The sequence below is a fragment of the Acomys russatus genome, chromosome 7, assembly GCF_903995435.1.
Source record: "Acomys russatus chromosome 7, mAcoRus1.1, whole genome shotgun sequence".
NCBI lineage: Eukaryota > Metazoa > Chordata > Mammalia > Rodentia > Muridae > Acomys > Acomys russatus.
Genome location: NC_067143.1, coordinates 6,242,695 through 6,258,309, shown reverse-complemented (window position 1 = coordinate 6,258,309; position 15,615 = coordinate 6,242,695). Strand labels below are relative to the sequence as shown.

The 15,615-nt window shown below is 52.1% G+C and overlaps 1 protein-coding gene across 1 annotated transcript in view; it reads left to right on the top strand.

Moving 5' to 3' along the window:
* Ush1c (USH1 protein network component harmonin) overlaps positions 1-15,615 on the top strand; it is a 50,091-nt gene that overhangs the window by 21,151 nt on the left and 13,325 nt on the right. Inside the window, 5 exon segments of the mRNA XM_051148597.1 lie at positions 4,381-4,505; positions 9,007-9,056; positions 12,872-13,024; positions 14,233-14,349; positions 14,900-15,382. Of these exon segments, the coding sequence (XP_051004554.1) occupies positions 4,381-4,505; positions 9,007-9,056; positions 12,872-13,024; positions 14,233-14,349; positions 14,900-15,382 (928 nt within the window).

The window sequence follows — 15,615 nt, the reverse complement described above, 5'->3', positions numbered from 1 at the left end:
ACAGCATCACACATGGACACATCTGTGTCATCCACAGCATCACACATGGACACATCTGCATCATCCCACATCATCACACATGGACACATCTGTGTCACCCACAGCATCACACATGGACACATCTGTGTCACCCCACAGCATCACACATGGACACATCTGTGTCATCCCACAGCATCACACATGGACACATCTGTGTCATCCACATCATCACACATGAACACATCGGCATCATCCCACAGCATCACACATGGACACATCTGTGTCATCCCACAGCATCACACATGGACACATCTGCATCATCCCACATCATCACACATGGACACATCTGTGTCATCCACAGCATCACACATGGACACATCTGTGTCATCCCACAGCATCACACATGGACACATCTGCATCATCCCACATCATCACACATGGACACATCTGTGTCATCCCACAGCATCACACATGGACACATCTGCATCATCCCACAGCATCACACATGGACACATCTGCATCATCCCACAGCATCACACATGGACACATCTGTGTCATCCCACAGCATCACATATGGACACATCTGTGTCATCCCACAGCATCACACATGGACACATCTGTGTCATCCCACAGCATCACACATGGACACATCTGTGTCAACCCACAGCATCACACATGGACACATCTGTGTCATCCACAGCATCACACATGGACACATCTGCATCATCCCACAGCATCACACATGGACACATCTGTGTCATCCCACAGCATCACACATGGACACATCTGTGTCATCCCACAGCATCACATGTGGACACATCTGTGTCATCCCACAGCATCACACATGGACACATCTGTGTCATCCCACAGCATCACACATGGACACATCTGTGTCATCCCACAGCATCACACATGGACACATCTGTGTCAACCCACAGCATCACACATGGACACATCTGTGTCATCCCACAGCATCACACATGGACACATCTGTGTCATCCCACAGCATCACACATGGACACATCTGTGTCAACCCACAGCATCACACATGGACACATCTGTGTCATCCCACAGCATCACATGTGGACACATCTGTGTCATCCCACAGCATCACACATGGACACATCTGTGTCATCCCACAGCATCACATGTGGACACATCTGTGTCATCCCACAGCATCACACATGGACACATCTGTGTCATCCCACAGCATCACACATGGACACATCTGCATCATCCCACAGCATCACATGTGGACACATCTGTGTCATCCCACAGCATCACACATGGACACATCTGTGTCATCCCACAGCATCACACATGGACACATCTATGTCATCCCACAGCATCACACATGGACACATCTGTGTCATCCCACAGCATCACACATGGACACATCTGTGTCATCCCACAGCATCACACATGGACACATCTGCGGCATCCCACAGCATCACACATGGACACATCTGCATCATCCCACAGCATCACACATGGACACATCTGCATCATCCCACAGCTTCACACATGGACACATCTGCATCACCCCACAGCATCACACATGGACACATCTGTGTCATCCCACAGCATCACACATGGACACATCTGCATCACCCCACAGCATCACACATGGACACATCTGTGTCATCCCACAGCATCACACATGGACACATCTGTGTCAACCCACAGCATCACACATGGACACATGTGTCATCCACATCATCACACATGGACACATCTGCATCACCCCACAGCATCACACATGGACACATCTGCATCATCCCACATCATCACACATGGACACATCTGTGTCATCCACAGCATCACACATGGACACATCTGCATCATCCCACATCATCACACATGGACACATCTGTGTCACCCACAGCATCACACATGGACACATCTGTGTCACCCCACAGCATCACACATGGACACATCTGTGTCATCCCACAGCATCACACATGGACACATCTGTGTCATCCACATCATCACACATGAACACATCGGCATCATCCCACAGCATCACACATGGACACATCTGTGTCATCCCACAGCATCACACATGGACACATCTGCATCATCCCACATCATCACACATGGACACATCTGTGTCATCCACAGCATCACACATGGACACATCTGCGTCATCCCACAGCATCACACATGGACACATCTGCATCATCCCACATCATCACACATGGACACATCTGTGTCATCCCACAGCATCACACATGGACACATCTGTGTCATCCCACATCATCACACATGGACACATCTGCATCATCCCACAGCATCACACATGGACACATCTGTGTCATCCCACAGCATCACACATGGACACATCTGTGTCATCCCACAGCATCACACATGGACACATCTGTGTCATCCACAGCATCACACATGGACACATCTGTGTCAACCCACAGCATCACACATGGACACATCTGTGTCATCCACAGCATCACACATGGACACATCTGCATCATCCCACAGCATCACACATGGACACATCTGTGTCATCCCACAGCATCACACATGGACACATCTGTGTCATCCCACAGCATCACATGTGGACACATCTGTGTCATCCCACAGCATCACACATGGACACATCTGTGTCATCCCACAGCATCACACATGGACACATCTGTGTCATCCCACAGCATCACACATGGACACATCTGTGTCAACCCACAGCATCACACATGGACACATCTGTGTCATCCCACAGCATCACACATGGACACATCTGTGTCATCCCACAGCATCACACATGGACACATCTGTGTCATCCACAGCATCACACATGGACACATCTGCATCATCCCACAGCATCACACATGGACACATCTGTGTCATCCCACAGCATCACACATGGACACATCTGCGTCATCCCACATCATCACACATGGACACATCTGTGTCATCCCACATCATCACACATGGACACATCTGTGTCATCCACAGCATCACACATGGACACATCTGCATCATCCCACAGCATCACACATGGACACATCTGTGTCATCCCACAGCATCACACATGGACACATCTGTGTCATCCCACAGCATCACACATGGACACATCTGTGTCATCCCACAGCATCACACATGGACACATCTGTGTCATCCCACAGCATCACACGTGGACACATCTGCATCACCCCACAGCATCACACATGGACACATCTGTGTCATCCCACAGCATCACACATGGACACATCTGTGTCAATCCCACAGGCATCACATGTGGACACATCTGTGTCATCCCACAGCATCACACATGGACACATCTGTGTCATCCCACAGCATCACATGTGGACACATCTGTGTCATCCCACAGCATCACACATGGACACATCTGTGTCAACCCACAGCATCACACATGGACACATCTGTGTCATCCCACAGCATCACATGTGGACACATCTGTGTCATCCCACAGCATCACACATGGACACATCTGTGTCATCCCACAGCATTACATGTGGACACATCTGTGTCATCCCACAGCATCACACATGGACACATCGGCATCACCCCACAGCATCACACATGGACACATCTGTGTCAACCCACAGCATCACACGTGGACACATCGGCATCATCCCAGAGCATCACACTGAGTCACACAGTGTGACATGAACAGAAGGCCCAGGGACAGGTGGGAACTGCCTGGCCATCAGTCCTTCGATGCGTGTCAGTCATTTGATATATGCTGGCTGGTCAGGTGATCATTACAACGGCTATTACAATGTCAGAAGTCCTTCTCTTTGCGGGGTCCAGGTTGGGGTGCTGCTCCCACCCCGTGTGTGGATGGGTCTGGTGTATAGAGTAAATTTCGGGGCTTGTTTTTCCAATACAGTTTTCACACACCCACGCACCAGTGCGCTCCCAGCTTACTTTGGGAAGTTACAGGTGGTAGGAGTGACCCGCCATGGGTGGTCCTGGTCACATGGCGGTGTTGACATGCACAAGCACATTGCAGAGTCACCCTACCTCTGCATTTTCCCTCAAAACGGGGACAAATGCTGCTTTGTATAGAGGACTCACTCAGGGTAAGGCCAAGCCTGAAGCTGTTGTTCCATACAAGGTGGGGTGACTAAGTCTGGGGCTCAGTCTGCTCCCAGCCCTGGACCCACATATGCTTGCGAGAATGTGGCAAGCCACCTGCCGACCGAGCTGACTCCACATGTGGCTTCTCTTCCCTCACAACCCCTCTTTAATTCTAAGCCAGGGCGCATTGCTGAGGCTGTGTTTAGACCCAGTTTAGACCCGCCCCCTGCCCCCAGCATTGGCTTGCATTAGAGCCGGAAAGCTACCCTTCCCAAGCTGGGCAGGGTCCTCTGGTGGCAACCAGAGGGTCTGCCTCCGATCACAGGTATGGGGGTCTTGTTTCAGGATCGTGGAGGAGGAAGAGAAGTTTAAAAAGCAATGGGAAGAAGACTGGGGCTCAAAGGAACAGCTCATTCTGCCCAAAACCATCGCAGCAGAGGTGCACCCAGGGCCCCTTCGCAAGCCTAAGTGTACGTAGAACCTGTCTGGGATGGGGGCGCGCTTTCCAGGGCCTGAAGCTAAGGGAGCTACACAGAAATAGTCTTCTCCACTCCTCAGTACCTCCCCAGGTGACTATCCTAGGGCTGTCTGGGCTGTATGTCACTCAGGGAGAGGCAGTGGGGTGGGGGTGGGGTGGCGACCATGAGCCAGAGCCCTGGAGTAGGAGCCATCTACCAAGCCTCCTTGTCAGGAGGCAGGAGTCTGGTTCATGCACCAGCTCCCACACCGTACCCCATGACACAGATACATCTTTGGGGAGCTGCAGAGGGGACAGAGAGCTTGGCAGGTGTGGAACTGCCTTACAGGATGACTACTTCAGCGTGCTGGATATTGTGCTGTCTTCTGGCGTGGTTCTGGACTTGGGCTGGCTTGCAACCAGCATTGAGAAAGAGAGAGTCAATCTCTGGTGGTCCAAGGTTGGCAGGCAACTGGGGTCAAATTTGCGAGTCACCTACATTCCTGCATGTGTGCAGCCTTTTAGCCACCACACACTGAGGATGGAGGCAGGGGGAGGAAGAGGAGAGCCTTCCTGAGGGCTGTGTCATGCTACCCTTCCCGTCTCTGCTTTCGCAGTCTTCCCCCAGTTTTCATTTTCAGCTCAGGCCTCCATCCCACGTGCTCTCAGGCCCGTCTTCCAGGATGTTCCAGGAGCTAGTGGAGGAGAGGGGCTCCAATCAGTGTGGGGCCATCTGTGGCCATCACAAGTCCCTCATTCCTGGATGGGTCTTCACTCCCATCCTCCCTGTCTCTTTCCGTACTTGGCACCGGCAGGTTCTCCTAACCTTACTGTGCTCAGGCCTAGACTGTGGGAACCTCCAGTTGGGAGTATCCCTGGACCCCAGAATCAAGGTTGCTCATTGCAGTGGGTCTAGATAATTCCCCCAATTTGAGACCCCCCCCCATGCGCTGTACAGAGAAGTCCCCTTGCCAACAGCAGAGCAGCTGCACAGGACTTCTAGAGTCTTCTATTTCACTCTCCCCTAGGGTGTTCCTCCTGGGCCTCAGGGCACAGGTGTCATCTCTCAGGACTGACAAAGCAAGCTCTCATCTGCCTCCCCGATGCTAGTCCATATTTGCTGAGGCTGTGGCCTGAGATAAATTTCCAGTGAACAATCTGTATTTTAGACAGGAGCTAGTTTCTCTTGTGAGTGAAACGGGAGCTTCAGAAAAAGAGAAATCGATTTTAATTGCTTCTTGTGGAGGTAATCTGAGCCACTGTAGCACCCTTCACAGAAAGCACACCTTCTCAGGCATGGTGGAAAATAAAAGCCCTTTCACAAGCTAGGTATTTATTTAATGCTTTTTAACCAAATTAAATTTCCTGACTAAAAGGATCAAGAGTTTCCCCTGTCCTCCGGCTATGCTATCCAGAGGCAGCACACAACTTGAGATTGATGACTGAGTCCTCCACCCACCTGGGGCAGCTGCTGCAGCCAGCCAGCCTCAAAGCGTAGGCACCAGCCCTGGTTTGTTCTTTCTCATGTTGCTGTGACCAAAACAAGTGAAGGAAGTAGCAGTTGCTTTGGCTCACAGTTTGAAGATACAGTCCATTGTGTCAGGGAGACCAGGGCAACCAGAGTGTGAGACAGCTGGTCACGCCGTGTCTAGAGTCAAGGAAAACAAGTGCACGCGCACACACACACACACCGGCGGGGGGGGGGCGGGGGGAGGAGAGAGAGAGAGAGAGGCTCACACAGATACATACACTCACATAAACATATACAGAAAAAGGCTGAGACGGAGAGACAGAGACTCACACACAGACGCACACAGAGGGACACACTCAAAAACAAACAAACAAACAAACAAAAAAACCACAGAGACAGAAACATACACACACAGAGAAAGAGACACAGAGAGAGAGAGAGACAGAGACTCACACAGACACACACACACAGAGACTCACACATAGACACACACAGAGGGACACACTCACAAAAACAGAGACAGAAACAGACACAGAGAGAGACACAGAGAGAGGCACACACACAAAAACAGAGAGAGAAACACACACACACAAAAAAAAGAGAGAAACACACACGCATAGACACACACACACACACACACACACACACACACACACACACACACACACACACACGGCCCATGGAGGGAAGGAAGGGCTGTATGGCCAATAAAAACTCCCCCAGACCACTCCCTTGACCTGCCTTCCGCTCTGGACCCAGGTAGGCAGAAGGTTAGACCTGATTCGGGTTTGGGGGGGCGGGGTGCTCTGCCTTTTTGAGTAACCAGAGAAGAGCCTGTGGAGTCCAGATCTGGGGACAGGAAGCAACCTAAGCATACAGGCTGCATTAGCAGCTTTCCCAAGCCTGGTCCCCTGTGAGGCCATGACAGCCCCCTCAGCCACTTACCTACCCATGGCTGGCCAGCCACATCCAACACTGCCCAGCCCTCAGAGCCAGGACACACAGTCACAGAGATGCCTAAAAAACTAAAAGACCCGTCCTTGGCTTAACGCAGGGTGTGAGGGAGGAAATTCTTATTTTTTTTTTTTTTAAATCAAGCACTTCTTCCCCTAGCTAGAAGATGAGGGGCTTAAATGAGGCATCGATAACACCCTCTCCCTCAAGGGCCCCCTCAATTATCACCCACTCAACAGATCCATGCTTTGAAAGCTGATGGGAGTTTTCTATCCAACCAACCAATCACTTGTGTCTTCGCTGCCTTCCCTAAGCGCTGGTGTCCCACTGTCCAGTACATATGATTGGAGCTGACAGCAAAGCAAGTGAACACCAGTCCTGAGAAAGGAGACTTTATGAAGTACCGAAACATAGTTCACACACAGACTTCTATACCTCTGTCTGTGGTCCCAGGGAGTAAATAACTGGAGTGGAGAGCCGTTCTTTGTTTTTTGTTTTTGTTTTTTCCACATGCAGTCGAGATTCCTGTTGCCCTAATAGAACATACCCCGTGTATGTCACCTCCTCGGGAGTCCCAGCCTTTGTCTGCTGCGCACAAAGCTCAGATCACCCCCTAAGGGATGCCCATCCCTAAATACAAGGGGTAGGAGAAGTAGGAAGGTCCACTCTCCCATGAAAAGCCCTTTTCCTCAGACTTAGATAACACTTAGGCATTGCCTGCCCTTTCCCTATACCTCCAGCTTTCAGCTCCAGGCCCCTCAAAACAGTCTTCATGATGACGTTGGGTCAGAGGCCCCTGCTGTTAAGCCGTTTTACAGACAGAAGAGTTAAAGCTACCGAGGTTTGAAGCTCAGTGTGCACCTGCCAGAGCAGGAACAGTTAGCTGGTGACTCCTGAGCCCCGCTGCTGTCCCTGTCCCCACAGTCCCTGGGCCCCAGGCTCCTGGACAGCTCCTCTCCTGAAGCCTCTCGGTTCATCGGCTTGCCCCTCTTTTGACCCTGGGTAGATGCTCAGGGAGTGAAGGCCAAACTGGAGCCTGCAGACGACCTGGATGGAAGCGCGGAGGAGCGGGGACAGCAGGTTGGCACCCTTGCTTCACTCCCTGGCTTGGCTGCCCTGCTTGCTCTGCCCACCTCCTTCAGATATAGTGGAGACGCCAGCTCAAAAGAGCTGGCCCACGGTGGGGAACCACTGGGCTCTGTGAGGATGCTCTGAGTACCGAACTTTAGGGATAAAATTCATGGTTGGCCTGGAAACTTACCAGGCACATGCCAGTCACAGCAGAGCCACTGGCTCAAATATTTAAATACTGCCCACCCAAGTCCGCCACCCGACAGCTATGGCCTCTACCATAAGACTGACTCCCCAGCCTCCTCCCACATCAGCCACTGAGCTAGTGTGCTTGACCTTAACCCTGAGCTCAACAGCCAGCCCAGCAAGGAGAGCACGAGCTGTCACCTTTAGCCTTGAGGGCTCAGGTCTGGAGTGCTGCCCACTGTCTGGGCAAGGGGACTATGCCTTGTTTATCTGGCCTGGATGAGGGGGGTGCCTTTTGGGAGCTTCTCTCCCGCTTGCTATTACCACAACTGTCCTTCCAGAACCTTCCAGAATGACTACCTCTTTTTGACGTTAAAAGAGGGGCTGTGATCTGTGCTGGTAGGTGCTTTGGCTCTTTATGGCTGCAGTTCCGGGCAGAGGCATGAGCTGCCTTTTGTTCAAAGCTGTTTCTTAGATGAGGAGAGCAGGCATCAGCTTTTCTCTCTTTCCACGGGGCCTTTGTGTTTGTAGCCACTTCTGGGATTTGGAAAAGCATGTCTTTCCACAAGGACAGTCTTTCTGGTTTCTGGCACGAGCTTCAGAAGCCAGAGTTCTGGGGAGGCACGTTGATGTAACATGGAGCCTGGGAATCAGGGCAGCACTTGGGTGGTCTCCAGCCCGCTTTGCCCCAGATGCCTCATCAGGTGAGGGAAGCGGGTCAGAGAGCACGATTTTGCTGATGGGCTTCACAAAGCCACGTGTTCCTTGGGAACCCAACCCCCATTGTTGCCCACAGAGGTTGTGTCTCATTCTTTGTACTCTGTCCTTGTAGCTTTTGGGTGGTTTTACCGTTACGATGGCAAATTCCCAACCATCCGGAAGGTAGGACGGGCCTGAGCAAGGTGCCGTGTGCTGCTGAGTTTGGCGTGAGCTGTGGCCTTTTCCATTCATTTCTTTCCTTCTGCAAAGCTTCAACCCCCGTCTCTCTGATGCCTGGCACGGGCGCCCGTGGTTGGAAGTGTCATGAGAGGGGACAACGCACTCCCAGCATGAGACTGCCTAAGCCCTGGGTGGCTCTGATGGGCTTGGGTGGGGTCAAACATCTTCAGACTTGCTATGCCAAGCAGGGCCAGAGCCAGGACCAGAAGCCTGGGCTAAATGGGGCTAACAATGCCAGGGTGGGTGACATAGAGCAGTTCATGATGACTTTGCCAGATGTAGCTTTTGTGGAATTTGGCACCCCAGTCTGGGAAAGCAACCATATTAATTTCGACTATGCCCCGGACCTATCTCTGCCCAGGGCTAGGATTATGTATCTTTCCATTCCCTGAGACCTTTAATTTTCTGCCTAAATCTTATTACACTATCTGCAGGCCCCATGAAACTCCCATCTTCTGTCTCCCTAAATTTCATCAACATTTGATTATGAAAATGCCACAGTTAATATCTGCACTGTATATTAGACATTCAAGATGGCCTGGTATTTAGAAAGCAGCTACTAGCATAAATCTGAGTGAACTCAATTTATGACATCATTCGACCAGCTCAGCTCTCTCTAGCAAGGTCCCTTGGTGGCAAGGCTATGGCTTGGGCTCACTGCCCAGCACACCCCCGCCACACAGGCGTGCGTCTTTACCTGGGGTCCCAGCTTTGTGCAGCAGTGAGCAGGCTTAGGCTACAGTTCTTGCCGGATCCCTTCCCAGCCTGCTATAGTCACAGAGAGGGTGTGGTTTCCCAGGACTGTGCCTCTCTCTATGCCGCAGGCTGAGTCCATGGCTGGAAGTCCTGTCCAACCTTTTGACACTGTGACATGGCATTGCCATCAACAGAGTCCCCATACAATTGAGTTACAGAAGCCTGGCAAAAATAATCTCATATTGTTTTTAAGTAAGTCTGTGGGTTTTGTATCAGGCTACATTTGTAGCTATGCTTGCTGCAGGCTAAAGGCTGGACTCTGGGGGACACTCATTGAGTTAGACCACTAATTCTATCCATTATAGTCTCTATTGGAATTTGGCTAAAGAGAACAGCATATACCATACACATGTGCATGGACATATATGTATATGTGTATATATATACATATATATTACACACATATACACATACATAAATAAATTACATACATGCATGCAGGCACGTACTCTACCACACACACATAGATTTTACTGGGAAAGGAGAAGCACAGACAAGTCATGTGCTCTTCAGACACGAATGGCTGTGGAAATGGCAGTGAGCTGGAAGGTTCCGCACACGCAAATCACAGTCCTCGGAATCTGCTCTGAGTGAAGGGGTCAGGCTGGATTGCCCACCATCATTCTGTTGTCATGCTAGAATCAGCTGGTATCTTTGGGTTCTGTTTTCATTTCCCAAAGAGAACCGTTGTTGGCCAATAGAATCTCTCCTCTCAGCCAGGATGAAAGCATGGATATAACTGACGATGAAAGGGGCGACACAAACGCATCCCTCACGCCAGCTCTGAAAACCCGTCATCAGCCATCGCTTTGTCCTGAGCCGCTGGAGATGCTTTGTTTCTCGGTAGCTGGAGCTAAGGTGTATAAAGGGGTGTCCAGAGGCAGGAGCGCCATTAGCCAAAGCCCCTTTCTCTGAAAGGAGAGCTTGCATGGCTCCTATTCCTACCCTGGCACTAAGTCCCCTCAGTTCAAGGCCACCAGTTCATGTGGCCCTAGTCTCTCAGTCTCTGCAGGGCCTGGAGGAGTCACGGTTCGGTCTAGGACCCTTCACAAGAACCAACCTGAGGCTGGAAAGACACTTCAGGAGGTAAAGCACTTGCCTTCCAAGTGTAAGGCCCCGAGTTCAGAACCCAGAGTCCATGTAAAACCTCTGGCATGGTAGCATGCCCCTGAATCCTCAGAGATGACAAAGATGCGGGCAGAGACAGGCAGGTCCCTAGAAACTCACAGTTTTGTGGTAAAGTTCCAATCCAATGAGCGAGCCTGGCTTAGACAAAAGGTGGAAAGCTCCTAAGGATCACTACCTAGGCCATCCTGTGCCCTCCGCACATGTGTAGCTGCAGCAATGTGTGCGCTCAGTAAATCACATGTGGCCTGATGTGCAGGAGCTCTCAGCCTGGTGGGGCAGGCAGGCTCTTGGGCAGCTAAGTCACCTGCATTGGGGCTGCAGGAGCTCACGGGCATGCCCTATGGCAGTTTGCCTTTCCGCGTCTGTCAGCTGGCCCTCTTACTGAGGATGTGGCAGGAGCTATCTATGTCTGGCCCTTCTCACAAGCCCGCTCTGGCTGTGAAATCTCGACATTGCTGTACATTTGGTTTTGTTTTCTAACCCATAGACTGGCCATTCCTATCATGGCGGCCCCTGAGACACCATGACCCTTCTTCTAGCTGGCTGCCACTAAGCGGACCGTTTCTGGCTCCTGGTGAGCGGGTTCGCCTCTGAGTTGAGATAGGGGCCTGGTGAGCAGGGTAGGCCATGAAATAAATAGAATAGAAGCAGGGAGAAACATCTTCTTGGGATGCCGTGACGTGCTCTGGAGGTGAGCATTTCCAACGCATATTAGCCATTCTTAGAGATTGGGTTGTTTTTAGTTGGGGCAAGGTGAACCCATTAGAGGTCTGGAGACACTCACTACCCTCAGCTGACGTGAAAGGTTTGCATCCACTGTTGGGAAGTTCGCTTCCTCACACCGGGACTTAGACTCTAAGCTGATTCAGAGCAGAAAAGCAGGAAGGCTTGTTAGGGAGATGTACAATTATCCTGGAAATTGCCTGAGTGCTGACTTTCTCCACATCCTCTTCTGAGTGCTGGCTCTGTGCTCTCAACTGTGTGGCGGGAGCACTCTCCCACTTGCTGTGCTCCACCTGCTGTGCTCCTCTGCCCCCTGGGACCTGGGGGATTCAGGTCTGAGCCTGGCTCCATCAATTCCCAGATGTCTGACTTTGTGCAAGGGATTCACCTCTCTGAGCTTGTTGCTTCCTCCTGACCCTGCCTCTTCCAGTCCTGGAGTCTTCAAATGGTCCTCAGTTGAAGATACAGTTTAAAGGGAGCGCTGGCTCTGGGCTGTCTAGGTGATAAAGTGTAGGTGATAAAATGTAGTGCTTACAGGTCAAGACAGAATCCAGTGTCCCTGGCTTAGGGCCCCACATCTAGGCCATGACAGATGACCTCTGCACATCAGGTTGACTAGCTCCCCCAGATTTTCTTGAATCTCCCAGGATGCATCTCTGGCATCTGAACAGGAGCCACCTTTCTCCTTTGATGCCACGGAAGGCAAGCACCCAGTCCTAGGAAGTAAACGCGATGCCTTTTACTAGGCTGCAATTTGAGATTTACGAAGCCCTTTCCCAGATGGTATTTCATGGGCACTGACTGAGAGCCCGTGGGAAAGCTGTTTCCCCTGCTTTAGAGATGTAGTGAGTCCAGCAGGCTCAGAAAGGGCTACAAACTTTAGCCAAAAGGTCACAGGGCCAGGTGAGGCAGCAAGCCAGTTCTGGCCAATGAGGGAGTATGTCTCCCACTCTGCGATGGCCAGCAGCTGCCTGCCTGACCCCAACCTGAGGTCAGACGCCCAGGGTGACAGGACAGAGCCGAGAGTGAGGCTCGCTGAGGCAGGCTGTCTTGTCTTGTCTGAGCACTGGATATGCCCTGTTTGCTGTCCCTCACTAGCGCCAGCGCCACCTTACCACCCTTACCCCACGCACAACGCTCCCTCTGCCCAGAAAGGAAAAGAGAAGAAGAAAGCCAAGCACGACAGCCTGCAGGACCTGAGGAAGAACAAGAAGGAGCTGGAGTTTGAGCAAAAGCTCCACAGAGAGAAGGAGGAGATGCTGGAGAAGGAAAAACAGTTGAAGATCAACCGGCTGGCACAGGAGGTGTGCGCACAGCCCCGGGCACGGCTCGCTGCCCGCCATGCTTCCAGGGGCAGGTTTGGCCTTGTTCTCCACAGACGGAGTATAAAGGCAGACCCTTCCTCCCTCCCAGGCTAGAGAGCGAGACTGAGGTCAAGACTAGGTTAGGAGTAGGTTTGAGATTAAGGCTAGTCTCCTGCCTCAGGGCCAGAGGTCTGAGGCTCGACTCCCTGCTCAGGCTAATCACTGGTGTATAGAACTCTGGCCCCTTTACCCTACCAAGGTATAACTCTGTGGCAAGGCCTTTCCACCTGAGTTATGGCAACGGAGCTGGTCTTCCGGCTCATAAGCTATCTGAGGCTAACCCCGCTGCTTTTCCTGAAAGCCTGGTTAGCCAGCGACTTGCCTGTCACATTCAGTCTGCTCTCCCTGCCTGCCAAGTCTCACCAGGCTGGCTCGGCTCTCAGTCTAGGGGGTCTAACCTTTTAACGTAGATATCAAGTCTAAAAATATCTCCAGTTAAAACATGCTTAGAGTCTGAGGTTTGCCCCATCAACACAGTGTGTCTGAGGCTAGACCTCTACAACCTGGGCATATATCTAAGCCTGGCCATGTTACAAGTGCTCTGACAGCACCAGCAGCTTCTGTGTCTCGAGTGGGTTGGTCGGCCTGAGCTTCCTGACTGAGGGCAGCCTATTTTCTGCTGCTCTGTAATGCTCCCATGAATCACAGTGCCAGGCTGATTAGATTATAAAGCCAGAGAAGTCCTGGGAAATACGAAGTGCGTTAGGTCGGGCATTACGAATAGATTAGCTTCAAAATGAACAATGAGATTGGACTTGCGTTTCTAAGGACAGGGCAGCCTTGTGGGGGGAGGGAAACAAGAGTAAAGCTAAATCCCCAGAATGGGAAAAGAGGCTACGAAACAAGCCCAAGACCCTCAGGTTTACATGGCTCCTGGGAGCCGGAGTCCTCATGCAATGCATGAAACCCTGCAGGTTTTCTCATCTCCCCCAACGCCCCAGCCTCTACTTCCTAACTTTTGTTCCCCAGGTCCTGGTAGAAAAAGCCCATTTTTTTTCTAGATGCTGATGTGCCAACCAGTACTGGGCAAGGGCAGCCGGGGGCGGGGGGCAGGGGGGGAATGTTAGAGCAGTGCCTGTGTGTGTTGCTGCTCACATGACTCAGTGTATCCTTTGTCCTCTCCTTTCGACACGGGCCGTGGGTCCCAGGTGTCTGAGACTGAGCGGGAAGACCTTGAGGAATCAGAAAAGACTCAGTATTGGGTGGAGAGGCTCTGTCAGACCCGCCTCCAGCAGATCTCCTCTGCTGAGAATGAGATTGCTGAGGTAACAGAAATGTCTTTTCATGTGGACCCTCCTGACACCTTCAGAACAACGCGCTCTGGGCATAGTGGGGGAGGAGGAGCATGATGTCATTGGTAATCATCGCCAGCCATGCTGGTGTGCGTTCACTGTCTACAGCCCAGCCCTGACAGCTCCCATCACCTCCTGGGATGGGGGCTATCAGTCTGTAGTTATGAATTTATCTTCTGCGTGACCGCAAGCCCTTTCTGTCCTGAGACATTTCCTCACTGGACCCGTTGTTCTTGCTGTAGTTACCAAGGCTCTACCTTGTATCTCAAATGCATCCCACTTTAGAGGGCAAACTGTCTGATCATTCCCAGAGGGCATAGCTCATGCCTCTCCTGTGTTTGGCCATCTCTATCCCAGCTCCACTGGCTCTGCTGGGCAGCTGGATGGCAGCACCCATGGTTCTGGTGTGAGTGATAGGCCTTCAGCAACAAGAGAAAAAGACAGGACATGGCTGGTGATATGCTGTGGACGGAGTAGTGACAGAACTTCTTCGTTCTCCCCCCCCCCTCCTCCCTGCACCCAGATGACTACAGGGCCCCCACCTCCCCCACCTTCTGTGTCTCCTCTGGCCCCACCCTTGAGACGCTTCGCCGGAGGGCTCCACCTCCACACCACTGACTTGGATGACATCCCCCTGGACATGTTCTACTACCCCCCCAAGACTCCCTCGGCATTGCCTGTGATGCCCCACCCCCCACCCACCAACCCACCTCCCAAGGTCCCAGCCCCTCCTGTACTGCCTTCATCAGGTCACGTGAGCACCTCATCCTCACCTTGGGTGCAGCGCACTCCACCCCCCATCCCCATCCCTCCCCCTCCATGCATTCCCACCCAAGACCTCACTCCTACCCGCCCGCTGCCCTCAGCCCTGGAAGAGGCCCTAGGCAACCACACCTTCCGCCCTGGGGACCCAGGCCGTCCAGCCGATGACTGGGAGGCAAACACCCACAGTGGGAAGCTCAGCAGCTCCCCCACCCCTGAGCGGAGCTTCCCACCCACCCCAAAGGTACCATCTCGCTCTGCATGTTGTGCTGCTTGCAAACAAAGTGGGGTGCGGGTGCTGTTTCCCACGCCCTCCGCTGCTGTAGTGAGTGGAGACGGGAGGAAACATCGTTGGCCCCATCTCCCTGGTGTGATGTCCTGTCCTGCATGGGTGTGCTCCCTTACTGGTTTTGAAGTCCTGTGTTTACGGGGTGAATTGCCGTGACCATGAGATGAGCAGCAGTGTGTCGGGTCAGT